Raw genomic sequence first — 26,109 nt, forward strand, 5'->3', positions numbered from 1 at the left:
GATTGATTGGATAAGCTCTTATACTACATGAAAGTGGTAAGATTGAACAACCAAGATTGCATGGTGTGTGTTGAGCCTTAGTCTTGTCTTCTATTAGTGCACCAGTGAATCAATAGTCATGTCTAAATAATAAAACTGGATGTCGTACTAAACTTATCCCACGTTTGACATTTCTTTTAGGTGGCTTGCACTAAGTGGTCAGTCTTGCCACCATGAAGCTCTTGGGCCCAACATCTCACTAGGGACATAGTTTATTTAAAGTATATATGTCATCGTCCTGCTGACTAGCTCCTGCTTATTAGAGGTTCCTGAACTGGCGTGTACAGTATTTGTGTATTATAATGCACTGGACGCATGACTGGGTTAAAAGGGGATTTGGGCACACGGCTTGGCAGGTGTCCGACGCCATTGCCGAGTCCCAGGTGGAGATTGGGCACCAGATTCTGGAGTAGTAACCAATCGGCTGCATAAGTAGCCGATCGGATCCTATATAGATTTGAATTAGATTAACTGATCAACTACAACTAGTGGGCACTGGTGGGGAAGGTTAGGTTTAGGCATTAGAAGAGGGATTTGTTTTAGGCATTCATTTCGGGCACTAAAATATTGGTTGTTTTAAATTACCAATATTTCTACTATAGGCAACTCCTGTGCGCCCAACTCATGCGTTGGCACTTTACAAAATTTAAAGGACTACTGTAGGGGGGTCGGGACAAAATGAGTTAAACTTACCCGGGGCTTCTAATGGTCCCCCGCAGACATCCTGTACCCGCACAGCCACTCACCGATGCTCCGGCTCTGCCTCTGGTTCACTTCTGGAATTTCCGACTTTAAAGTCAGAAAACCACTGTGCCTGCACGGCCTTGTCTTTTGCTCCCGCTGACGTCACCAGGAGCGTACTGCGCAGGCACAGACCATACTGGGCCTGCGCAATACACTCCTGGTGATGTCGGCTGAAGGGAGGGCGCGGCTGCGCAGGTGCAGTGGTTTTACAAGTTTAATGTCGGAAATTCCAGAAGTGAACCTGCAGCGGGGACAGGAGTATCGGTGAGTGGCTGCGCGGGCACAGGACGTCTGCGGGGGACCATTAGAAGCCCCGGGTAAGTTCAACTCATTTTCCCCCGACCACAGTAGTCCTTTAACCAAAAAATGTCATCTCTCTGGGGGTGCCAGATATAAAAAAGTGCTTTATTCAGTATCAAATAAGATGGGATAGGAGTACAATGGGTAAGCAGCCTCATGTGATTTGGAGAGGCACACAGTCCTTACCTGCTTGCTAAGGTGAGCAGAGGTGTGACATGCAGCAGCCATACACAAAGCAAGCCACTTTGATCTTTTATTGCCCAGGCTGCTGTATGTTACTGAATGGCTGCAGCAGTGACAGCTTAAGCATTAAAATTGTGACATCAGGACAGGAAGGGAACAGGAACGGTCCCATCTGTGATACAAATGACAGTAAAAAACACACTACTAATAAAGTGGGGGAAGTATTAAAAGTTTATCACTTCCTATTGGAGTGATTTCCTCTCTTCCTGTAGCCATGCCTAGACATGTGACCAGCACTGGAACTTCAGCAGTATACCGGACGCTTGAAACATACTTTTTTATTTGTTTCTTCCATTAAAGGAAACCTGAAGTGAGAGGGATATGGAGGATGACCTATATTTAATTTTTAACAATGCACATTGCCTGGCTGTCCTGTTGATCCTCTGCCTCTAATATTTTAGCCATCAAACCTGAACATGCATACAAAAAACTCTTCTTATAATATAGGGAGACTGAGCCAATGACCTGTTTCAGCTGCCATACATTGGTCAATTTTGGCCTGACTATACAATCGTGATTGCTTGGGAAGCGATTGATTTAACACATGGCCAAATTCAATCTGCTTAAATCTTATGAACAAACTGTTGTCATACGTTTGATGTACTACAGGTCTATGCGACTATTGATCTGCTACCCAATCAACAAAAAATATACTGCAGCTCCCTGTGATAAGAATGGATGAATGTCTTCAGCAAGTACAGAGACAGCAATAGATAGTGTCACAGACGTCCTGGGATCGAATCTTGTCTTTTCCTATTTAGTAATCAGCACCTATTCAGTAGGATACCTTGGGCAAGACTCCCCAACACTGCTCCCACCTATAGAGCGCATACTAGTGGCTGCAGCTCTGGCACTTTGAGCCCGCAAGGAGAAAACCGCAATATAAATGTTCTGCGGCTTATCTTGTCTTCATTTCCATTTCTGTCCCTCACTCCCTGTCCCCAGGACGTCACAGTTCATACTATGTTGCTGGAAGTTCTGGGGACAGTAAGGCCTTGTTCACATTATAGTCGTTTTTGAAAATTTGTAAGCGCAGGCGATTTTCAAAATTGCCCTGAAAGAACTTGTGCAATGATTCTCTATGAGAGAGTTCATATCTGAGCGGTTCATTTGCGATCCGCTTTGAAAAGCGGTGCTTGGGCCATTTTTGAGGCTATTTGCTTCAATGGAAGGTGTAGGAAAAAGAAAAATGCAAAACGCTCACAAAATCACTTTGGCAAGTGATCGTGTGAGCGGTTTAAAAAAATACATTGTATTTACTTTTTCCAGATTTTTTTTTTTTTCCGGATCAAAAGACGGAAGCGCTCTGCAAAAGCGCTTACAAAAACGCCCACAAAAACAAGTGAACGCGCAGAAAAGCTTTAAAAAGAAATGCGGAAAAAAAAGAGCCCACCGCGGACGGATACGTGAGCCGAACGCAATGTGAACAAGGCATAAGTGATGGAAATCTCCCCCAATGGCGACGGCACTAAAAAAAAAAAAAAAAAAAAAAACCTTTCCACATTTTATCCCCTTCCTTACATAATGTAAATCAAAATAACTTTTTTTTTTTTTTTTAATTTCTTGAATTTGAATTCAACCCATAGACTGCCAGCTGTTTTTTAAAAGCATCTACACGCCAGTGCCATCTATTTTTGCAATGTGTTTATTAAATGTCTTGCCCAAATCTGCATGTACCAAGGTCGACATTAGTCAGTAGGGATGTCATCAGGGTCGTAACATAGGGGAGCAACCCCTGAGATCACCGGGGGGGGGGGGGGGGGGGGGGCGGGTGTAGAGCTGTAGGGGACCCCAACTACTAACCTTCCCTTCCTCCAATACAGAGGACTGTACTTCAGATCAGGTGTTTTTGTGGCTACTGATCAGAAGATCTAATCCTGGGAACACATGTTATGTTTTTTCACCCGATTTTCCGTGCAAACTTCTACCAAAAGTCGACAGTAATTTTATCGTCCGCCTGCTACACACGTACGTTTTCTTTTCCGGTTTTACTATGTTCTCGACTAATTACGCCCACTATTGATGATACTGCACTCTGATACGGCCCCCTGAACGCCTCTATATCATACACATAATCGAGCCGCTTCATCGATCGCGCCAACACACGATAAGATAGTAGTCATTTTGACCGTTTAATGTCAACATGTCCAATACTATTTCAATCGAGAACACACTCGATTCTGCCCATAAAATCGCTCAAGTGTGCTGAAAAATGCTTCCGATTTTGGTTGCATACTATCGATCGCATGGGAAATCGGGTGAAAAAAACGTAGCGTGTGTTCCCAGCATAATACGTTTAGCCATAGCCCCTGAACAAGCATGCAGCAGATCAGGTGTTTCTGACATTGTTTCTGGTGTGATTCAGACACTACTGCATCCATATAGATCAGCAGGGCTATCAGGCAACTGATATTATTTTAAAAAGAAATAAATATGGCAGCCTCCATATCCCTCTCATTACAGTTGTCCTTTAAACCGCCCGTGGCATAGGAATATGGAGACACAAACACTGTGGCCTGGTGCACGCCAACACCCGCTAGCAGAACCGCAAAATGCTAGCAGATTTTGAAACGCTTTTTTTTATTTTTCTGTAGCGTTTTACCTAGCATTTTGCGGTTTTGTGGAGCGTTTTTGGTGTAGTAGATTTCATATATTGTTACAGTAAAGCTGTTACTGAACAGCTTCTGTAACAAAAACACCTGCAAAACCACTCTGAACTGCTGTTTTTCAGAGCGGTTTGCGGTTTTCCTATACTTTACACTGGAGGCAGAAACGCCTCCGCAATCCAAAAAATGCCTCACCCCGGGAGTATGCGTTTCTGAAAAACGCCTCCTGCTCTGGTGTTAACCACCCCATTGAGATACATTGACCAAGCGTATCCGCAGCCGCAAGTGGCTGCAAAAACGCCGACTAGCCCACTCGGTGTGCACTAGCCCTCATAGCTGTTTGCTGCAGGCTGAAGTAGATTTGTACTAAAGTGCCTTTCCATGGCGTATGGATGACCCTTATAAATATCTGTGGCAGTCTCAGGGTTAAAAATTGCTGAAGGGAAGCAAAAGCTCCCAATTCTGTACATACAATACAATACAATACAATAACCTTTGTAAAGCGCTTTTCTCCCATAGGACTCAAAGCGCATAGCTGTGTCTCAGATTAATACAGGGTTTCAGGCTGGGTTGTGTTACAGAGGAGATAGTCAGATGTTCATGAATGCCAGACTGAAAAGGTAGGTTTTCAGTTTAGACTTAAATGCTTCCAGGGATGGGGCTGTCCTGATTGGGTGTGGCAGGAAGTTCTAAAGTGTAGGGGCAGCATGACAAAAGGCTCTGTCTCCAAAGGTTTTGAGGTGGACTCTGGGGGTGACCAAGGTGTTACGTCCTTTTGATCTAAGATTGTGGGGGGTGTGATGTAGTTGCAACAAGTCCTTCAGGTATCCAGGGCCCAGATTGTGCAAGGATTTGAATGTCAGTAAGCCAATCTTAAACAGAATTCTCCATTTTATCGGTACATATTGGCTTTCCTCCTCCTTCAGTGTACCGCTTGTCATTTTACGTTACCTCAGTAATCGAGGTTTTTCTTAGTTTGTCTTTTATCTTTCTGCTTTCAGACCCCCCAGTTATACAGCAAATTAGAAGAACTTACAAATACTTTAAAGATTATCGGCAGGTAGGTTTAACCTTTATGATCCTACCGCCTTCATCTTGATTGGAAATTCTGGGAAATATGATATGGTGCAAAATGGCTTCCAGGAGACCTTTTCACCCAAGGCGCTGGATAAGATGATGATGCACTTTTGGAAGAAAAAACTCAGACGGCAGGAGCCCACAATGATGAAATATGTCCAGACAACAGAGAAATAAGTTGGACTGTCGCTGGTACCCCGCATCAGCTTGATTCCGATGCACAGATTTGCCCCTTTGCAGAAAATGGCCCCGGCCTTTTCTCTATCAGATATAGAGGCCTTTTTCTGCAAGGTGGTGGGGCTACACACTGAAACCCGGCTGATATGGGGCTCTGGTGAATCTAATACAGACAACATGCTGGGGCATTCATGTGGACCGTGTCAGACTGGGACTGACAGAGTGCCAGCTTCCTGGCCATTACCGTAGCTTTTGTTCCCCAAAGCAGATGCCATCCTAAGAAAGCTTTTAAATTCCTAAGCTTTGGGAGTGATTATATGCATTTTGGCCTCTTGCACACTGCATGCGATTCCGATTCAGATTCCGCTTTTTAATCAGTTTTTACATTCGATTCAGATTCCGCTTTTTAATCAGTTTTTACATTCGATTCAGATTCCGATTTGCAGTGTGCAGGGATGCAAACTGCAAATCGGAATCGGAAGTAAAAACCGATTAAAAAGCGGAATCTGAATCGCTTGCAGTGTGCAAGAGGCCTTTATGTTACATACTTTCAATCAACAAGATTGTTATATACAAGTTAGAGGAGTTGAAGTCTGTGGCATACTAAACTGAGGAGTTGGAGGTGGATGATTTTTGTACCGACTTCACAGCCGTGGATCCAGATTTTCTTCGATATTCCATTCAACCAGAAACAACTAAGACCTTATCCGTTTCTTGGTCATTGAACAATTGGGCATGGCATTAAATCTTTCGTACCCATAATAGACGTAGTGCGAGCTATTGATCATAACTGAAAGCCTAACCAAACTTTCTGGGGACAAAACTAATGGGAGAATGTGTACGATGGTTTGGCAGTCCTGTCAAGTTAGGAGATTGAATCAGAAAGATAAAGCTCCTGAGTGGTTGGCCACAATTCCCCTTTTGTGTACCAGGTCAGAGTTGATAAACCCAGTAACTCAAACATTAAAGGAATACTATCGATGTATGCATTTATTTTTATACAATACAATAACATTTCTATAGCGCTTTTCTCCCATAGGACTCAAAGTGCTTAGACTCTCTCAGATTCAGTAATTGGTAGTAGGATGAAGTATTCACACAACAAAAGATATATTTCTGCCAATGCCAAACTGAACAGGTGGGTTTTCAGTCTGGATTTAAACACGTCCAGGGATGAAGCTGTCCTGATCTGTTGAGGTAAGGAGTTCCAAAACATAGGGGCAGCATGACAGAAGGCTCTGGGACCAAAAGTTTCCAAGTGGACTCTGGGTATGATTAGATTATTAGAACCTGTGGATCTGAGAGTGCGGGGATTGCTACGCAGCTGTAACATATCTTTCATGTATCCAGGGCCCAGATTATTCAGGGATTTAAATGTCAGTAGGCCGATCTTGAATAGGACCCTCCATTCTATAGGTAGCCAGTGAAGGGAGTGCAGGACTGGCATTATGTGGCAGTGACGGGGTTGGTTGGTTAGCAGTCTGGCAGCAGTGTTCAGTATCAGCTGTAGGCGGTACAAGAACCTTTTTGGAAGGCCAGTGTAGAGAGCATTGCAGTAGTCCAGTCGGGACGTAATGAAGGCATGGACTAAGGTTGGCAGATCTTCTGGGGGGATAAGGTGCTTGATTTTTGCAATGTTCTTCAGGTGAAAATAGGATGATTTCACCACAGCAGAGATTTGAGTTCTGAAGTTTAAATCCCCATCAATTAGAACTCCCAGGCTACGCACATGATCAGAGCTGCGTAGATCCTTGCCTCCTATTCCCAGTGGTGAAGACTGCAAGTTAAGTTGTTTTGTTATCATGCTCTGCCCTCCAATCAGAAGGACTTCAGTTTTGTCTGCATTTAGTTTCAGCCAGTTGTCATTCATCCATTGATGTAGTTCACGTAAGCAGGCGTTTATAGTTAGTTAGGTCTGTCACACCAGGCTTGAAGGAAAGATATAGTTGGCTGTCGTCTGCATAGCAGTGGTATGTCAGGCCATGTTTTTGGATTAGTTTTCCAAGCGGTAACATGTAAATTGTGAAAAGCAGGGGAGAGAGGATTGAGCCCTGGGGCACCCCATACTTAAGTGATACAGGGGTGGATAGGAAGGGCCCCATAGACACTTTGTGGGTTTTGCCACTCAAGGAGTATTGGAACCACTGAAGAACTATGCAATCAATGCCGCAGTATTCCTGTAGCCTGTTTATCAAGATGTCATGGTCAACTGTATCAAAGGCTGCAGAAAGGTCTAGTAGTATGAGGATCGAGCACTCTCCTCTGTCTCTTGCCATGAGCAGGTGGTTGCATATTTGGATGAGGGCAGTTTCAGTGCTGTGGTGTTTCCTGAAGCAAGACTGGTATGGGTCATAACTGTTGCTGTATGTTGTAGCACACATTAGGGCAAGTACTAGGAGTAATTTGATTCCTCACACAGCTGTTCCTCTCAGCTGTAAAATCCTCTGTCAGTTTTAGATACAAAATGTACAAAAATCTAATACTGACTCCCAGAGGGCTAGACCATGTCTCTGCACAGGGGAGTTGCTATCAACTCCTCAGTTTATAGTTTATCACCTTGCTGAAATAATCTTATTGATATGGTGGTAAGGGGTTAAAGATTCTAGCAATGTGTGTTTATTATCTTTGCTTCTCTTGACTGATAAAGATACTAATAATGCTAATTGTAGACAGTGGTCTGCCCCTCTCAGCTGCTTGTAAAGTGGATGCAGCCTGGAGTGAATCATCACAAGCAGGCAGCCAGCAGGCAACCAGTCTAATGCTACGTACACATATGCGACAACGATCGTTCGTTGAGAACGACGAACGAACTTTTAATTGATGAAAGAACGACCTAAGTAAAGTTAGTTTTAAAAGGTGTGTAATGATCTGATCGTTAGAACGAACGTTACATCACGTAAAGCAACTATTGCGCCTGCGCATAAAAATGAGAAGTTTCACGGAGAAATTGTGAAATGCGCATGTTAAGCCTAGTACGAACGACCGTTTCCAACGATGTACTACTTTTGCAAACGATCGTCGTTGGTTAAAATCCGCCGAGACAGAACTTTCTTTTGTAGCGATTTGGCTCGTTCGTCGTTTGCCTTAATAGTCGGTGGTTCGTTTTTTGTAACGATCGTCGTTGGTAAAGATCGGGGGAACGATCGTTACAAACGACTATAGTCGCATGTGTGTACGCACCTTAAAGAGGAACTGTAACGGTAAAACGTCCCCTGGGGGGTACTCACCTCGGGTGGGGGAAGCCTCAGGATCCTAATGAGGCTTCCCACGCCGTCCTGCGTCCCTCGGGGGTCTCGCTGTAGCCCTCCGTACAGCCGTGACGTAATATTTACCTTCCTGGCTCCTGCGCAGGCGCTCTGATGGCTCTCGGCTCCGAAGTAGGCGGAAATACCCGATCGCCGTCGGGTCCGCTCTACTGCGCAGACGCAAGTCTCCGGCGCCTGCGCAGTAGAGCGGACCCGACGGAGATCGGGTATTTCCGTCTATTTCCGAGCTGAATGCAGCCACAGCGCCCCCGCTGGAGCCAGCAAAGGTAAATATTGAAATTACAGTCGGGCCTGTCGCCAGCTGTTCAGAGGGCTGCAGCGAGACCCCCGTGGGACGCAGGATGGCGTGGGAAGCCTCATTAGGATCCGGAGGCTTCCCCCACCCGAGGTGAGTACCCCCCAGGGGATCTTTTTCAAGTTACAGAGTCTCTTTAAGTGTAAACACAGACTAGTGTTATAGCTAGTTATATTCCAGCAATATTACAGCTCATTTAGTTACCTGTTACCACCTCAGATCAGCCTATTTCTCCTCATGTCTCCTGCATGCTGTGAGTGACACAGTGAAATATATTTGTGAGCTGTGTGAGAAATGAATTTTTAAGCAGGGATAGAGGGAGAGCGACCTGGATGAATAAATAAAGTGCCCCTAGCACTAGTGGTAAAGTGTACACTAATATAGAGTATTAAAAATAAAGTTGCTTCAATCGATAGTATTCCTTTAATTATAACTTGGATCAGGGTCATTTTTAGGCATAGGCAAACCAGGCGGATGTCACCAGTTATGATGCTGCCTTTGTGCTTGTGATGACTCGCATGTTTCAGTTTGGGGTTTTTGTTTTTTGATTCAACTGAATGGTTGACGGTACTCCTAATATAACTTAATCATTTTTACTTTACAATTATTGCAGATGATTATTGAACCCACAAGTCTGAAACTTCTGCCAGACCCTCTGAAGGAACCATATTACCAGCCCCCCTACACCCTGGTGATTGAGCTGAAGAATGTCCTGTTACATCCAGAGTGGTCGGTGAGTGATCCATCTTATGCCAGCTGCACACTGGTTGACTGATCTGGCCAATATCTATCTACTTAGCAGTATTTATGAATGTTGCAATTGGTTACTGAAGTGAATGTACAGTGTAGAGCAGAGATGTTTCCCCTGGTAATGTTTAAAGTAAACCTAAATTGAGAGGGATATGGATGTTTACTTTTAAACAATACCAGTTGCCTGGCAGTCCTGCTGATCTCTTTGGCTGCAGTAGTGGCTGAATCACACACCTGAAAAAAATGCATGCAGCTAATCCAGTCTGACTTCAGTCAGAGCACCTGATCTGCATGCTTATTTAGGGGCTGTGGCTAAAAGTATCAGAGACACAGGATCAGCAGGAGAATCAGGCAACTGGTATTATTTTAAAAGGAAAAATCCATATCCTTCTCAGTTTAGGTTTAGGTTCCTTTTAAAAATCAACCCTGTGATTCTTGACTGCATGTGCAATGCTCTCATCCAGCGCGCCGCCTAGTCCATATGTGGGGCTGATAACTGGCCACCTTGACCGAGTTTCATCTTGTGTGTCTACAAGGTTTCATCTAGAGCAGCCTATTTCAACCTTTTTACCCTGGAGGAACGCTGCAAATAACGTTTGGATCTCAAGGAACCCTGCAAACAATTCTTTGATCCCGGGGAATACCGGTACCTATATTTGTTTCAGGAGGCATGGTCATTAAAAGTAGGTTGGGCTGTTTATTTTACTACCCCCGTTATACTCACCCAAAATGTAGTACTTTACAGTACCTCCTATTATAATGTGCTCTATTATACTTCCCCCATGATGGGGGAAGCCCTGCAGAGTCCTCAAGGAACCCTGGTTGAGAGCCTGCTCTAGTGTGTTTACAAGGCTTCATCTAGTGTGTCCACAGCAAGAAACTCCTGATCATAGTCTTGTCTGATCCTCCGGGATCCAACGCTAGCAGCTCGCGAACAGCGGCTATGTAAATATTTACCTTCCCAGCTCCAGCGCCGTAGTGGCTTTCTGAAGGGCTCTGGCTAGCCCGATCATGTCCGCTCTACTGCGCAGGAGCCCATCGGAAAGCCACTACTGCCCTGGAGACAGGAAGGTAAATATTGCAGGAACTACTGCGCTGCAGGCAACAAGCTTGTCGCTGTATTTTCAGAGGGCTAACAGTGCAGGACCCCGGAGGGTGAAAAGGATGGGGGAAGCCTCATTACGATCCAGAGGCTTCGCCCTCCCAAGGCAAGTAACTGACCTGAGAGGGATATGGAGGCTGCCATATTTATTTCCTTTTAACCTCCTGAGCGTTACGCCACTCAGGAGGTTTTGTTAGTTTTTGCCCGATAATTAAATATTTGTCATAAATGACTGTAAAGCCTATAGCTAGCACTAGGCTAGCTAGTAGAAGTGTCTGGCACCTTGCGATCCCAGCTGCTCCCCCATTTATACATTACCCAGCCTGGATCCAGCGATCGCGCTGCCTCCCCGGACAGCTCTGGTCTTCTCTATGGGAAGGATCGCACATGACGTCATGTCGTCGCCGACGTCATGCGCAAACCCTATCCTCCCCATAGAGAGACCGGAGCTTTGCAGGGAGGCTGCGTGATCGCTGGATCCAGGGGGGGGGGGGGTAATGTATAAACGGGGGGGTATCGCAGGGGATCGGCGGGTGCCCAACACTTTTATTAGCTAGCCTAGTGCTAGCTAGAGGGTTTACAGTCATTATGGACAAATTATGTAATTATGGGGGACTCCTGGGGCCACAGAGCGGTATGCCCGACACAGTGTCGGGCATACCGCAAAGGAGGTTAAACACCAGTTGCCTGGCAGTGATGAATGGGAAGTACAGATTGTTTCATTAATGGTAAAATAAGGTATTGCAACTTTTTATTTCTGCTCGGCATTGCTCAGGCAATTCTTCACTTAAAGTTGTAAAGTTAGTGGGCGCCTTAATTTACTCCGGGTAGCTTCTTCCAATGTTAATGTTGTTTTCTGCTTGCAGTTAGAGACTGGATGGAGGTTTAAGAAGAGATCCGGCATAGACAACATGTTGCAGCAGCTTGCTCCACTCTACGAGATTGTTGTATTTACCTCAGAAACTGGCATGGTAAGTGTTATCTTTTATCAATCTTCCCAACTAAAACTTGGAGAACTCGAGGTGAAAATAAGTTTAAAAAGTAAATACTTGCCTCCTCCTGCCGGCTGGTATGCACGACACCATGCAGCATTACACACTCACAGTGGGCGCGAACAAGACTAGCGATAGCAGTATTTTGCGTGGGAGTCGTTGGGGATCTTAAAGATCTGATCTGCCATCATGGTCGTTATCGCCACGCGACGCGAAGTGACTTTCACATGAGCATGCACCGGTACCCACATCATGATATCGTGGAAACAAACTTTTGGCACTCAAAAATTGCCGGTTGACTGATACGATCGGGCCCAATTACGTGATTACGTCATTTCCATGCGGGGGAAGGTTACATAGTTAAATAGTTATTTTGGTACAACACCAGCCTGCTCCCTCACATATCCCTGTTGATCCAGAGGAAGGTGAAAAAACCCTTACAAGACATGGTCCAATTAGCCCCAAAAGGGAAAAATTCCTTCCCGACTCCAGATGGCAATCAGATAAAATCCCTGGATCAACATCATTAGGCATAACCTAGTAATTGTAGCCATGGATGTCTTTCAACGCAAGGAAAGCATCTAAGCCCCCTTTAAATGCAGGTATAAAGTTTGCCATAACGACTTCCTGTGGCAATGCATTCCACATCTTAATCACTCTTACTGTAAAGAACCCTTTCCTAAATAAATGGCTAAAACGTTTTTCCTCCATGCGCAGATCATGTCCTCTAGTCCTTTGAGAAGGCCTAGGGACAAAAAGTTCATCCACCAAGCTATTATATTGCATACCTCCCAACTTTTGAAGATGTGAAAGAGGGACACTTTAGCCACGCCCCCTGTGCGGCCTTAAGCCACACCCCTGCTTTTGCAAGAGGGTGACAATGGGAGGGAGTGTGCGGCGGAGGGTGCCAGTGGGTGGGAGAGGGTGACACTGGGTGGAAATGAGGGTGCTAGTGGGTGGGGGAGGAAGGTGCCAGTGGGTAGGAGGAGGGTGTCAGTGGGAAGGAGGAGGGTGTCGACAGGGTGCCGGGTGCAGGGACAGGGTGCAGGGTGCCTGGAGCAGGGTGCAAGGACAGGGTGCCTGGAGCAGGGTGCTTGGGGCAGGGACAAGGTGCAGGGACTGGGTGCCTGGAGCAGGGACTGGGTGCCTGAAGCAGGGTGCAGGGACTGGGTGCCTGGAGCAGGGACTGGGTGCCTGGAGCAGGGACTGGGTGCCTGGAGCAGGGACTGGGTGCCTGGAGCAGGGACTGGGTGACTGGAGCAGGGACTGGGTGACTGGAGCAGGGACTGGGTGACTGGAGCAGGGACTGGGTGCCTGGAGCAGGGACTGGGTGCCTGGAGCAGGGACTGGGTGCCTGGAGCAGGGTGCAGGGACTGGGTGCCTTGAGCAGGGTGCAGGGACAGGTTGCCTGGGGCAGGGACTGGGTGCAGGGACAGGGTGCCTGGGGCAGGGACAGGGTGCCTGGGGTAGGGACAGGGTGCCTGGGGAAGGGTGCAGGGGCCAGGGTGTCTGGGGCAGGATGCAGGGACTGGGTCCCTGGGGCAGGGACTGGGTGCCTGGAGCAGGGTGCCTGGAGCAGGGGTCAGGCACTGGGTGCCTGGAGCAGGGGCCAGGCACTGGGTGCCTGGAGCAGGGGCCAGGCACTGGGTGCCTGGGACAGGGGCCAGGCACTGGGTGCTTGGGACAGGGTCCAGGCACTGGGTGCCTGGGACAGGGGCCAGGCACTGGGTGCCTGGGACAGGGTGCAGGGTGCCTGGGGAAGGGTGCAGAGGCAGGTTGCCTGGGGCAGGGGCCAGGTTACACTGACAGTGGGGAAGGAGGGTGCAGGGTGCCTGGGGAAGGAGGGTACAGGGTGCCTGGGGAAGGAGGGTACAGGGTGCCTGGGGAAGGAGGGTGCAGGGTGCCTGGGGAAGGAGGGTGCAGGGTGCCTGGGGAAGGAGGGTGCAGGGTGCCTGGGGAAGGAGGGTGCAGGGTGCCTGGGGAAGGAGGGTGCAGGGTGCCTGGGGAAGGAAGGTGCAGGGTGCCTGGGGAAGGAAGGTGCAGGGTGCCTGGGGAAGGAGGGTGCAGGGTGCCTGGGGAAGGAGGGTGCAGGGTGCCTGGGGAAGGAGGGTGCAGGGTGCCTGGGGAAGGAGGGTGCCTGGGGAAGAAGGGTGCAGGGGCCAGGGTGCCTGGGGAAGAAGGGTGCAGGGGCCAGGGTGCATGGGGAAGGGTGCAGGGTGCCTGGGGAAGGGTGCAGGGGCAGGTTGCCTGGGGCAGGGGCCAGGTTACACTGACAGTGGGGAAGGAGGGTGCAGGGTGCCTGGGGAAGGAGGGTACAGGGTGCCTGGGGAAGGAGGGTGCAGTGTGCCTGGGGAAGGAGGGTGCAGGGTGCCTGGGGAAGGAAGGTGCAGGGTGCCTGGGGAAGGAAGGTGCAGGGTGCCTGGGGAAGGAAGGTGCAGGGTGCCTGGGGAAGGAAGGTGCAGGGTGCCTGGGGAAGGAGGGTGCAGGGTGCCTGGGGAAGGAGGGTGCAGGGTGCCTGGGGAAGGAGGGTGCAGGGTGCCTGGGGAAGAAGGGTGCAGGATGCCTGGGGAAGGAGGGTGCCTGGGGAAGAAGGGTGCAGGGGCCAGGGTGCCTGGGGAAGAAGGGTGCAGGGGCCAGGGTGCCTGGGGAAGGAGGGTGCAGGGTGCCTGGGGAAGGAGGGTGCAGGGTGCCTGGGGAAGGAGGGTGCAGGGTGCCTGGGGAAGGAGGGTGCAGGGTGCCTGGGGAAGGAGGGTGCAGGGTGCCTGGGGAAGGAGGGTGCAGGGTGCCTGGGGAAGAAGGGGGCAGGGTGCCTGGGGAAGAAGGGTGCAGGGTGCCTGGGGAAGAAGGGTGCAGGGGCCAGGGTGCCTGGGGAAGGAGGGTGCAGGGTGCCTGGGGAAGGAGGGTGCAGGGTGCCTGGGGAAGGAGGGTGCAGGGTGCCTGGGGAAGGAGGGTGCAGGGTGCCTGGGGAAGGAGGGTGCAGGGTGCCTGGGGAAGGAGGGTGCAGGGTGCCTGGGGAAGAAGGGTGCAGGGTGCCTGGGGAAGAAGGGTGCAGGGTGCCTGGGGAAGAAGGGTGCAGGGGCCAGGGTGCCTGGGGAAGGGTGTCTGGTGAGAGGCAGGGTGCCTGGGGAAGGGTGCAGGGGTCAGGGTGCCTGGGGCCAGGGTACACTGACACTTGGTGGGTAGGGGGGGTTGTCAGTGGAGGGGGTGGGGAGAATGCCCGTGGGTGGGGAGGAGGGTGCCACTTGTGTGTGTGTGTGTGGGGGGGGGGGGGGGGTGCCTGGGCAGAGAATGGAGGCGGAAAAACTGATCAAGGCTCCAGCTGCGGTACTGAGGGTTGCGGGAGCCCGGCTTCATTACTTCCTCCCTCCCTCTCTGAATGCCCCCTAATGTATGTCCGTGTGCCCCCCTCTCCTCCCCTCCCTATAGGCAGAGTGAGCGCAGCGGAGCGGGCAGTCGGGTCCTCTTACCGCTGATGCACGCCGTACACTGTCTGGCATCGGACCTCCATGTGCTTCCTGTGACGTCATAGTAAACAGGAAGCACATGGAAGTCCGATGCCAGACAGTGTACGGCGTGCATCAGCGGTAAGAGGACCCGACTGCCCGCTCCGCTGCGCTCACTCTGCCTATAGGGAGGGGAGGAGAGGGGGGCACACGGACATACATTAGGGGGCATTCAGAGAGGGAGGAAGTATTGAAGCCGGCTCCCGCATCCCTCATTACCGCGGCTGGAGCCTCGATCAGTTTTTCCGCCTCCAAATGTCTGCCCAGCCGCCGGGATTCAAGAGGGGGGGCCCGGGATAGCGGGAGGGCCCCCCCAAATCGGGATAATCCCGACGAAAACGGGACGGTTGGGGGGTATGATATTGCCCTCTGATGTATTTATACATGTTAATTAGATCCCCTCTAAGGTGTCTTTTCTCTAGACTAAATAAACCCAGTTTATGTAACCTTTCTTGGTAAGCGAGACCTTCCATCCCACGTATCTATTTTGTTGCTCGTCTCTGCACCTGCTCTAATACTGCAATATCTTTTTTGTAATGTTGTGCCCAAAACTGAATTCCAAATTCCAGATGTGGCCTTACTAGAGAGTTAAACAGGGGAAATATTATGCTAGCATCTCAAGTTTTTATTTCCCTTTTAATGCATCCCAAAATTTTGTTAGCTTTAGCTGCAGCGGCTTGGCATTGAGTACGATTATTTAACTTGTTGTCGATGAGTACTCCTAAGTCCTTCTCCAAGTTTGATGTCCTCAACTGTATCCCATTTATTTTTTATGGTGCTAGACCATTGGTACGACCAAAATGCATGACTTTACATTTGTCAACATTGAATTTCATCTGCCATGTATGTGCCCATATAGCCATCCTATCCAGATCCTGTTGCAATATGACACTATCTTCCTGAGAGTTGATGATTCTGCACAATTTTGTATCATCTGCAAAAATAGCAACATTGCTCACTACTGCATCTACTAGGTCATTAATAAATAAATTGAAGAGCACTGGACCCAGTACAGACCCCTGTAGGACCCCACTGCTAACAGTCTCCCATTTTGAGTACGATCCATTGACCACAACGCTTTGTTTTCTGTCCATTAGCCAGTTCCCTATCCATGCACACAGGCTCTTCCTAAGTCCTTGCATCCTCAACTTTTGCACCAGACTTTTGTGGGGAACAGTGTCGAAGGCCTTTGCAAAGTCCAAGTATATCACATCTACAGCATTTCCAATATCCATATTAGCGTTCACTACCTCATAAAAGCTGAGCATGTTAGTCGAACAGGACCTGTCTTTAGTAAACCCATGTTGATGCTGAGAAATAAGATTATTTTCTACTATGTCATGTATAGTATCTCTTAGTAACCCCTCAAATAGTTTGCATACAACTGATGTTAAGCTTACAGGTCTATAATTTCCTGGATCTGATTTTTTGCCCTTCTTAAATAATGCGAAAACGTGGGCTGTACGCCAATCCACTGGGACTCTGCCAGTTGCAAGAGAGTCACAAAAGATAAGATAAAGGGGTTTATCTATAACTGAACTTAATTCCCTTAGGACCCGAGGATGCATGCGGGTGGAGAAGCGGCCTCCTCGCTTCTCCACCCGCCAGCTCTTGTGCACGGCATCGCTTCCTGTATGTCACATGACATACAGGAAGCTGTGCTGTACACTAGAGGGAGCAGGAGGCGGAGTGGCTAGATGGATAGAACCGGACACGAACTGGAAGGCGACTCAAGCGCTGCTGCAGGGAGAAAGGGGGAGGGGGATCTCAGGGGAAAAGAGGGGACAGAGGGGATAAAAACACATAAGGACAGAGGCACTGAGGGGACACAGACCGGACAAAGACACACAGAGGAGACACAGATGAGACAGATGCACTGAGGGGACAAAGGGGAGTGGGAGGCCCTTGGGGGACAAAGGGGAGCGGGAAGCCCTTGGGGGACAAAGGGGAGCGGGAAGCCCTTGGGGGACAAAGGGGAGCGGGAGGCCCTGAGGGGACAAAGGGGAGCAGAGGCCCTGAGGGGACAAAGGGGAGCGGAGGCGCGGAGGTACAGAGGGGACAAAGGAGGACAGAGGCAAAGAGGGGCAGAGGCATAGAAGGGACAGAGAGGACAAAGAGGCGCAGAGGGGGACAGAGAGGCACAGAAAGAGACAGAGAGGTAAAGAGGGGAATCAAAAGCACTGAAGGGGACAAACAGGCATTGAGGGAGACAGAGACACACAGGACACTGGAGGCAGAGGGGAGCACGTAGGAGACACAGGATAGAGGTGAAAGTGTTCCGACCTAAGAACGTATTCAGGTTAAGACTCTATATCGTTCGTTAACTGGGGACTTCCCTGTACTTATTTTGTGTCCTCTTTCTTCCTGTTAGTTATTTTCTGTGTGGTGCTGCTTCTATGCTTGTAGTAACGCACGGTTTCTCTTGCAGACTGCATTCCCTCTCATAGACAGTTTGGACCCTCACGGCTTTATATCCTACAGGCTGTTCCGAGATGCAACACGTTACACAGAAGGACATCATGTTAAAGTGAGTGACGCTGTCATTATATATGGTGGTGCAGCTCTTACAGAAGCACACTGAGCCACTTGACACCTTCTAAGCTGAGAATTGGCCTGGGTATTGCGTTAAAAAAAAATCCCCCCCCCCCCCCCCCCCCCAAAAAAAAAATTTCAATACTATTGCCAAAGATGGCTGTGCAGTGGTCAATACCTCCAGCAGATTATATTACCATGATCACATCTGCCAGTGATCCTGACCACACCAGCATAACTGATCAGTGGATTTCACCTGAAGTGAGAGTGGTATGGAGACTGCCATATTTACTTCCTTTTAAACAATACCAGTTGCCTGGTATCTTGCTGACCTTTCTTGCATCAGTAGTGTCTGAATCACACACCTGAAACAAGCATGCAGTTAATCCAGTCAGACTTCAGTCAGAACATCTGATCTGCATGCTTGTTTAGGGTCTGTGGCTAATAGTATTAGACAGAGGCTTAGCAGGGCAGCCATGCAATGTGCTTTGTTTTAAAGAGACACTGTAACATCAAAAATATCCCCTGGGGGTACTCACCTCGCGTGGGGGAAGCCTCGGGATCCTAATGAGGCTTCCCACGCTGTCCTCTGTGACACGGGGGTCTCGCTGCAGCCCTCCGTACAGCCAGCGACAGACCCGACTGTCAATTCAATATTTACCTTTGCTGGCTCCAGCGGGGGTGCTGTGGCTGCTTTCGGCTCCGAAGTAGACGGAAATACCCGATCTCAGTCGGGTCCGCTCTACTGCGCAGGCGCCGGAGACTTGCGCCTGCGCAGTAGAGCAGACCCAACGGCGATCGGGTATTTCCTCCTACTTCGGAGCCGACAGCCGTCAGAGCGCCTGCGAAGGAGCCGGGAAGGTAAATATTGACGTCACGGCTGTACGGAGGGCTGCAGGGAGACCCCTGAGGGACGGAGGACGGCGTGGGAAGCCTCATTAGGATCCTGAGGCTTCCCCCACCCGAGGTGAGTACCCCCCAGGGGACGTTTTGACGTTACAGATTCTCTTTAAAGGAAAGTAGTATTGCAGCCTCTTTATCGCTCTCAGGTCAGTTGTCCTCTAAAGTCAATTGGAACCTGTAAAAAAGAGAAAAAAAATCAACCAGATACTTGCCTAAGGAGAGGGAACACTTTGGATCCTATAGAGCCTTCCCGCTCCTCTCGCGACCCCTGCGTTCCAGCGCTTACTCCCCCGGTAGTAGTATTCAACAAATTGGTCAAACACTGCTCTCCTCTATGCTGCCCCGCCGACGATCGACTAGTAACTTCAATCCGGTCCAATCAATACCTGATCGATTGTAGGCCATAAAGCGATCAATCAAATGTTTTTATGCCATCGATTCCCAGCAAATTCACAATGATTGAAACTGCCCATAATCTTATGCGAAAATCAATGTGAGGGTATGGCCTGCTTTAGTTATTGACACTAGTGAGAGCAGCAGTGCGATCAATTATCAAATGTTGTGCTGCAGTCAAGTGGTTGGAAAATAGTAAATTGTTTACTCCAATTGTAAATTGATCTGTAGTTTTCAGGACTTGGTCACTGTCCACTTATGTATGGATAGCTTAAGGTGCTGAATATTGACAACTAAAAAATGTTGTTTGGATGATCACTTATATGTGTTACAGGCACATCTGGTCTTATTACTCCTCTCTGTGATCTATTGCCTCCCCCTTGTTCCCAGACGTAATGTGCAGACTACAGTCCACATAGCTGTCAAGTCATAGATCTGTAAGTAATGCTGTTACACAAGGGATAAGAAGCATTGATTTGACGGATGGGGAGGGACTTGAGGCATCCACAAAATAAGACCTGAGGAGCAGTATATTTTTAGTCTCTTAATCTGGCCATACACTTATAGATTTCAACTCAACAATCTATTCCTTTCTGAAAACAATTGATTCCTACCATACACTGCACAACAATTTCCAGTAGATTTCAGCAGTGAAGCTATTAAGTCAGTGAAACTGCAGAGTTGCACTTTTCCATGCAGTGCAAAGCTGTAGGCCATTGATCTGCCAATGCTCTTGCCCCGCCACGATGGTTTTAAATGTTCCATCTTGTCCGATTGATTCTTTCAATCATTTTTGTTTAAAATGGATAAAAAATTAATCGATCAGACAATTTGGGGAATTGATTCCCAGCAGATGAATCGAATAAGAAAATCAATGTATGGTCACCTTTATTTGAGATATTAATGTCCTGTTTTTGTGTTTCTTACCCATATCCAGGACATCTCCTGCCTGAACAGAGACCCTCAACGTGTGGTGATAGTGGACTGTAACAAAGACGCTTTTAAACTGCAGCCTTACAATGGCCTGGCCATCAAGAAATGGGACGGTAATTCAGATGACCGAGGGCTGTACGATCTCACTGCCTTCCTAAAGAGTGAGTATATATATCAAGAGTGGCGGCTGTTGTACTGGGAGCATAGAGGCAGCCAGAGCCGGTTCTCTCATGAAGCAAGGTGAAACATTTGCATCAGGCACAGAGATTACAGGGGCAGCATGTTTGTACTGTGTTTACACTTACAGCATGCAGTCAGAGTAGGAGGAGAAGCGAGGTTAAGAGGTCATCATTGGGGAAAAGCAGCTTGTTGTGCTGTGTGAGGAGTCTGGCAGTGAGTGAGGAGGGGGGAGGCAGGAGAGCAGCAGTGTTTAATTTGACTTGCACAGCATACGGGAGGAGGTGGCCCTGCTGTCCTGACTGAGGAGGAATGGAGTGGTTGTGGATGAGCAGTTTGTTAGTCACAGCGAGCCAGTGTGCTATTGTGTTGAGCTGCAGCTTGTCATGTGAGAACATTAAATGAAGCAGAGTAAATTGTCGGTTGCTGTGTGATCATTCTAAATCGGTCTTGCGCGCATCCTCACAAGTTTGCCTCAGGCAGCAAAAAGTCTAGAACCGGCCCTGGGGGCAGCATTAGAGGAAGTGTTACTGGCATATTCTTCTAATACATCCATAGTTTCTCATTCCCATGGATACAGTGAGGGAAGGTTTCAACTTCCACCAGGTGGTTAATGTCCTGTCTGTGTGACACAGAGATCCAATTTGAGCTTGGAGTGACACCAGGGAAAGGAAGTGTCAGCTTTTACCTCTTCTTAAAGAGACTCTGAAGTGAGTCTAAAGTCCCTTTTTTAACTTGTAGTTATGTAAAGCAGTATAACCCCAGCTAAACCGCTGATATCCCTCGGCAAAACGAGGGGTTTTTTACCCCCCAAATCCCCTCCGTGGTGTCCGGGGAGTGCTTCCTGAAGAGGCAGAGCTAAGCCCTGTAGCTCTGCCTCTCAGCGCGTCAATCCCCCGCTGATCGCCGCCTTTCCCCCGCCCCTCTCAATCTGCCTTCACAGAGAGGGGTGGGGGAGAGGCGGAGATCCGTGCGGCGATTGAAGCCGATGGAGGCATAGCTGCGGCTCATGGCTGCCTCCATGAGCAGCAAAATCCACGAACAAGAAAGTCATGGATTTTGCAGGGGGGGGGGGGGGGATTTGGAGTATTAACCCCTCGTTTTGCCACGGGATAGCGGCGTTTTAGCAGGGATAATACTGCTTCACATAACTGCATGGTAAAAAAGGAAATTTAGACTCGCTTCAAGTGAACCTCCAGACTAAAAATCGACTCGGCAACACTGAAAAGGCCTAGTGTTTTTTTAAAGGGAACCTTAACTGTGGGAGAAAAAATAAATTCACTTACCTGGGGCTTTGCCAAGCCTTCTGCAGCCGTCCTGTGCCCGCGCCGGTCCTTCAGTGCCCTCTGGTCTCCCTCCGCGGCTAAGTTTCGTTTTCGACCGACTGCCAGTCGTCCTCCGGCAAAGCGTCCTTCTTCCGCATTCCCTGACGTAAAGTGCGTCCATGGAACGCATACCCAGCCGTAAAGCGCGTCCAGATGACGCTCTTTATGGCGCTTTACGGCGGGGAATGCGGAAGAGGAGGTCGCTTTGCCGGAGGACGACTGGCAGTCGGACGAAAACGAAATGTAGCCGCGGAGGGAGACCGGAGGGCACCGAAGGACCGGCGCGGGCACAGGACGGCTGCAGGAGGCTTGGCAAAGCCCCAGGTAAGTGAATTTCTTTTTTCCCCCACAGTTAAGGTTCCCTTTAACAGTTTCACGGCATCAGAACTTTTTCTCTTATACAAGCCTCATTTTTAGCTGTACAGAAGAAAACTGCCCGGGCATTTTTCCCCTGATGCGGTGCAAAGCATGAAGGGATTTCTAATGTTGTTGTTCTCGTTCTGCTGTTTTGGTGCAATTTTTTTGTTTGTTTTACATTTTGAATTTGACATTTGAAGCCTAGGGTGTGCAGCTGGGAGGGGTGATCGGGACACAGGACAGTTAGAACTGTGTTTCCTGCTCCCTGTCACCTCCTTTCAACCAAAAAGATGGCTGCCCCCATGACAAAGATGGCAGCCCCCATGAATCACAAACATTTGCCTGTTCTTTTAAAACAGGGTGGGTAAGAGATTATATTACCTATCTATTCTAATTAACATAACTAATGTACCTTATTGACAGTATGTTTGTTTAGGCTGCAGTTCCCCTTTAAGTGTTTCTTTAAATGATACCTTAGTGCTAAATATATAGGGAAAAAAACCTTCTTTTGTGGGGAGGGAGATGCAGTAAGCCTCTGCACAACTCCCCACACACACACTGTGGGTGTCCTTTTTAAAAAAATCTATTTAGCAGTAAAGTATCCTTTAAACATTTTTGTGTATCTGCCCATTACTATTTTTATGATTATTATGTATGTACTGTATATAGCACCGTTGTTTACAAAGTACATAGTCTTGTCACTGTCCTCAGAGGAGTTCACAATCTAATCCCTACTACAGACATAGGCTAATGTCCTTCCATATTATTATGTATTTATATAGCACTGACGTCTTCTGCCGCACTTTATGGAGTACATGTCCTGTCGTTAACTGTCCCTTAAAGGAGCTCACAATCTAATCCCTTCCATAGTCTAAGGACCGGTTTTGGGGCAAAAAAAAAAACTTGCCTCTATAGCATAATATGTTTATTAAAAAATGCACACATAATATATACTCAACTCCCGGTTGAAGTATTGGAGCAGTGCGTGCCAGTATAGGAGCCGTCCAAGCAGAAAGCCGTGGCCAGCAGCTGTATCAAACCGGAACTCTGGACGAGACTGTATTCTCCCCTGCAGGACACTACATCCACCACCACACCAGGAGAATGAATGGTAAAATATTCTATCCTCCATGTGTATGTAATTCATGTCCTCTTGACCTTTATACAGACACAGGGATAAAAAAGCTCATGTGCCAAGCTTTTATATTGTTCTTGGAAGTATGTATACATTTTCGTAAGGTCACCTCTAAAGCCTTATGCAAACACTAGAACTCCATATAGGGGGCTAGAACTCACTGCTAATCTAGTGCAACTACATCGGTCCTAAGAGATCACTTAGCAACCTGGTTTGCCAGATCTTTAAGCGACAATGATTAGTGTATTCTTGCATTTAACCTGCCCATTGGAAACTGTTCCATCATGCGCTGTCACATAATCCCTCCTGTCTCCATAGAAACTGTACCCAATGCCTGGCTATACCCTCAGTGTCGCCCCTGAGGCCTGAGTACCATCCTAACGGATGACTGTCATTGAAGGTCTGTGTACACCTTCAGTCATCCCTTTTCCAAGCTAAATAAGCCTATTTTCTCCAACCTTTCGTGGTGAGCGAAGCTTTTGGTACCCATTACAGAAGTGTCTACAGGAAGTCGCTGTGTGTAGGGGGAAGCTAAAAATGCGCTGACCGCCTCACGCTGCTGTGACTTATTGCTATGAATTCCTATTTCCAGTAAAAACAACCTATGACATGTTTATTGTCCTTTTTCTGAGGAAAGAAAAAAATCTTCTGCCTCGCCTCTGAAATCCGGCTTCTCTGGCACTTTGATGCCTTAATTTCTTCTCCTTTTCTTTCTCGCAGCCATTGCTACAAGCGGTGTGAGTGACGTGCGCACAGTGCTGGAAAATTACGCTCTGGAAGAAGACCCGCTAGAAGCTTTTAAACGGCGACAGAGCCAGTTAGAGCAGGTAATTGTGTGGGACAAGCTCTGCTCTACAGGAAGAATGTGACAAGGATGTCATGTTAGTGTGTTTAGGTGTAGTTAACCCCATAGGGGATGGGCTGGCTACCTTTGGCTGCAGGTGGGTGCACTCTCTAGCTACCTTTCACCTTGGCTGGCTACCTATAATAGGATGGGCAATCTCTGCCTACCTATTCTCAAGGCCTCTCTTGCTGCCTATTTTTTGGGGTGGTTGAGAAGCACTCTCTGGCTACCCATAAGGTAAGGGGGGTATTCTCTTGCTCCCTATACTGGGGAGGGGGGCACACTCTGGTTATCCATAGGGGAAGGGGCAATCTCTTGCTGACTGTACTGAAAGGGGGGGGGGGGGGGGGCTCTGGCTACCTATATCGTACTGAGAATCTGAATATTTCAGTATTTTTAGATGTACAGCGGTAAACAATGTACTGCTCTTAGTAGTAGCACAAGTCCTGACATAATCAGACTGTCAGGGAGGCTAACCTCTTGAGGACCACAGGGTTACACCCTTATAGTGACCAGGCCATTTTTTACAATTCAGGTCACTGCAGCTTGAACAGCTCGCTGCAGGGCCGTACAACTTGGCTCACAAATGAATCCTGCCCTCTTTTCTTGCCACCAACCAAGCTTTCTGTTGTTGGCATCTGATTGCTGCTGCAATGTTTTGTTTTTGGTTTTTTATTACTTTAAATGTTGTTTTACCTTTAATAAAAACATCCTTTAAAAAAAAAAAAAAAAAAAAAAAGCCACTACTTTTTTTTTTTTTTTTCTTAAAGGGAACCTGTATTGAGTAAAATTATTTAAAAATAAACACATGACATAGCTGCAACTGAATGTTACAGATTTACCTCGCCATCAGTTCCTCTCAGAAGCTCACCATTTTCTTATGACAGTGATCTCTTCCAGTTCTGACAAGATTTTGTCAGAACTGAAATAAACCAGTTGCTGTCAGTTATATATCAGCTGCTGTTAGTTACAACTGAATGTGCAAGGTAATGCCCATGTTTCCCTATGGCTCAAGTGGGCGATATTACAGTTTAACTGTGTGCTGACCAGGAAGCTGTTTGGGGTATTGGCCATTTTCAAAATGGAGGCCAGAGAAATCCATGGATCACAGTGGACAAATAGGATGCAGGAGAGGAGAAAGACATTGATGAGTAGACTACACAGGAGGTAAGTATGACCTGTATATGTTTATTTTGACTTTTAATTTTCAGTTCAGGTTCTCTTTAACCTCCCTGGCGGTTAATTTTTTTTGCCAAATTGGCAAAAATCCTTTATTTTTTTTTTATTTTTTTTTGTTTCATGTAAAGCTACCAGAGTGGTAGCTACATGAAACACCACTAGAGGGCGCATGTGTCCCTCTAGTGCGATCGTCGCTGGCATCTATAGCAAACAGTGGAACGCGTATATAACGCTTTCCCCTGTTTGGCTTCTCCTGTCGCCATGGCGACGATCGGGATGACGTCATGGACGTCAGCCGACGTCCTGACGTCAGACACCTCCGATCCAGCCCATAGCGCTGCCCGGATCTCATTGGTCCGGGCAGCGCAGGGCTCTGGCGGGCGGGGGGCCCTCTTTCGCCGCTGCGTGCGGCCGATCGCCGCAGAGCGGCGGCGATCAAGCTGTGCGCGCGGCTAGCAAAGTGCTGGCTGCGCGCACAGCAATTTACAGTATAAAATCGCCCCACCAGGGGCTGAGATCTCCCCCTGCGCGGCATAGCCCGAGCTCAGCTCGGGCTTACCGCCAGGGAGGTTAAGGACATTGGTGGCCCTCATGCCATACTCTGTGCTGAAGAGCTCATAAATTCTGCACAAGGGTGCAGCTCTTAAAGGGCTCCTAACATACATCTGTAAGAATAAAAAGTTTCGGGACCCTAAAGAGCCTTTCCAGTCATCCCTCGCAGACGCCTCCCGGACAAAAGATAAATATAAGCTCACCCCCCGCTGCTGCGGGCAGACGCAGTAGTGGCTTCACCCTTGGGCTCCAGCAGAAGGAGCCGTCTGCGCCTGCACAGTAGAGCAGACCCAATCAGGCTCAGCTATTCCCACCGGAGCCCACTGGAAAGCCTCTACTATGCCTGTGCGCACCCCAACAAGCGGATTTTTGCGGGGTCCCGGCACTGGAAAGGATGGACGTGGACGGGGGAAGCCTCTTTAGGATCCAGATCCATTGGCTTCCCCCTCCTGAGGTGAGTACCACTTAGGGGCACTTTTTTCCCCTACAGGTAAGCTTTAAGGGGTACCTGAAGTGACCTTTAACATGATTTAAATGTGTCTGAAAGTGCTAATCCAACTTAGAAATGGGCTGTGATTTTGGTTTTCTCACTGGAAGGGTTAAGAATTCAGAGTTCTAGTGTTGGTCTCTCTGCAATGGGAATGAGGAACTGCAGCAAGCGTAATTCTCACTGATAAATATTAAA

The 26,109-nt window shown here is 48.3% G+C and overlaps 1 protein-coding gene across 1 annotated transcript in view; it reads left to right on the top strand.

The window, feature by feature from the left end:
* TIMM50 (translocase of inner mitochondrial membrane 50) overlaps window positions 1-26,109 on the top strand; it is a 60,812-nt gene that overhangs the window by 33,400 nt on the left and 1,303 nt on the right. The window contains exons 5-10 of the mRNA XM_068250516.1: window positions 4,934-4,992; window positions 9,361-9,480; window positions 11,466-11,570; window positions 17,523-17,621; window positions 19,860-20,016; window positions 23,570-23,676. Coding sequence (XP_068106617.1) covers window positions 4,934-4,992; window positions 9,361-9,480; window positions 11,466-11,570; window positions 17,523-17,621; window positions 19,860-20,016; window positions 23,570-23,676 — 647 coding nt within the window. The remainder of the gene's footprint in view (window positions 1-4,933; window positions 4,993-9,360; window positions 9,481-11,465; window positions 11,571-17,522; window positions 17,622-19,859; window positions 20,017-23,569; window positions 23,677-26,109) is intronic.

This window comes from Hyperolius riggenbachi, chromosome 8 (genome assembly GCF_040937935.1).
Source record: "Hyperolius riggenbachi isolate aHypRig1 chromosome 8, aHypRig1.pri, whole genome shotgun sequence".
NCBI classification, from domain to species: Eukaryota; Metazoa; Chordata; class Amphibia; order Anura; family Hyperoliidae; genus Hyperolius; species Hyperolius riggenbachi.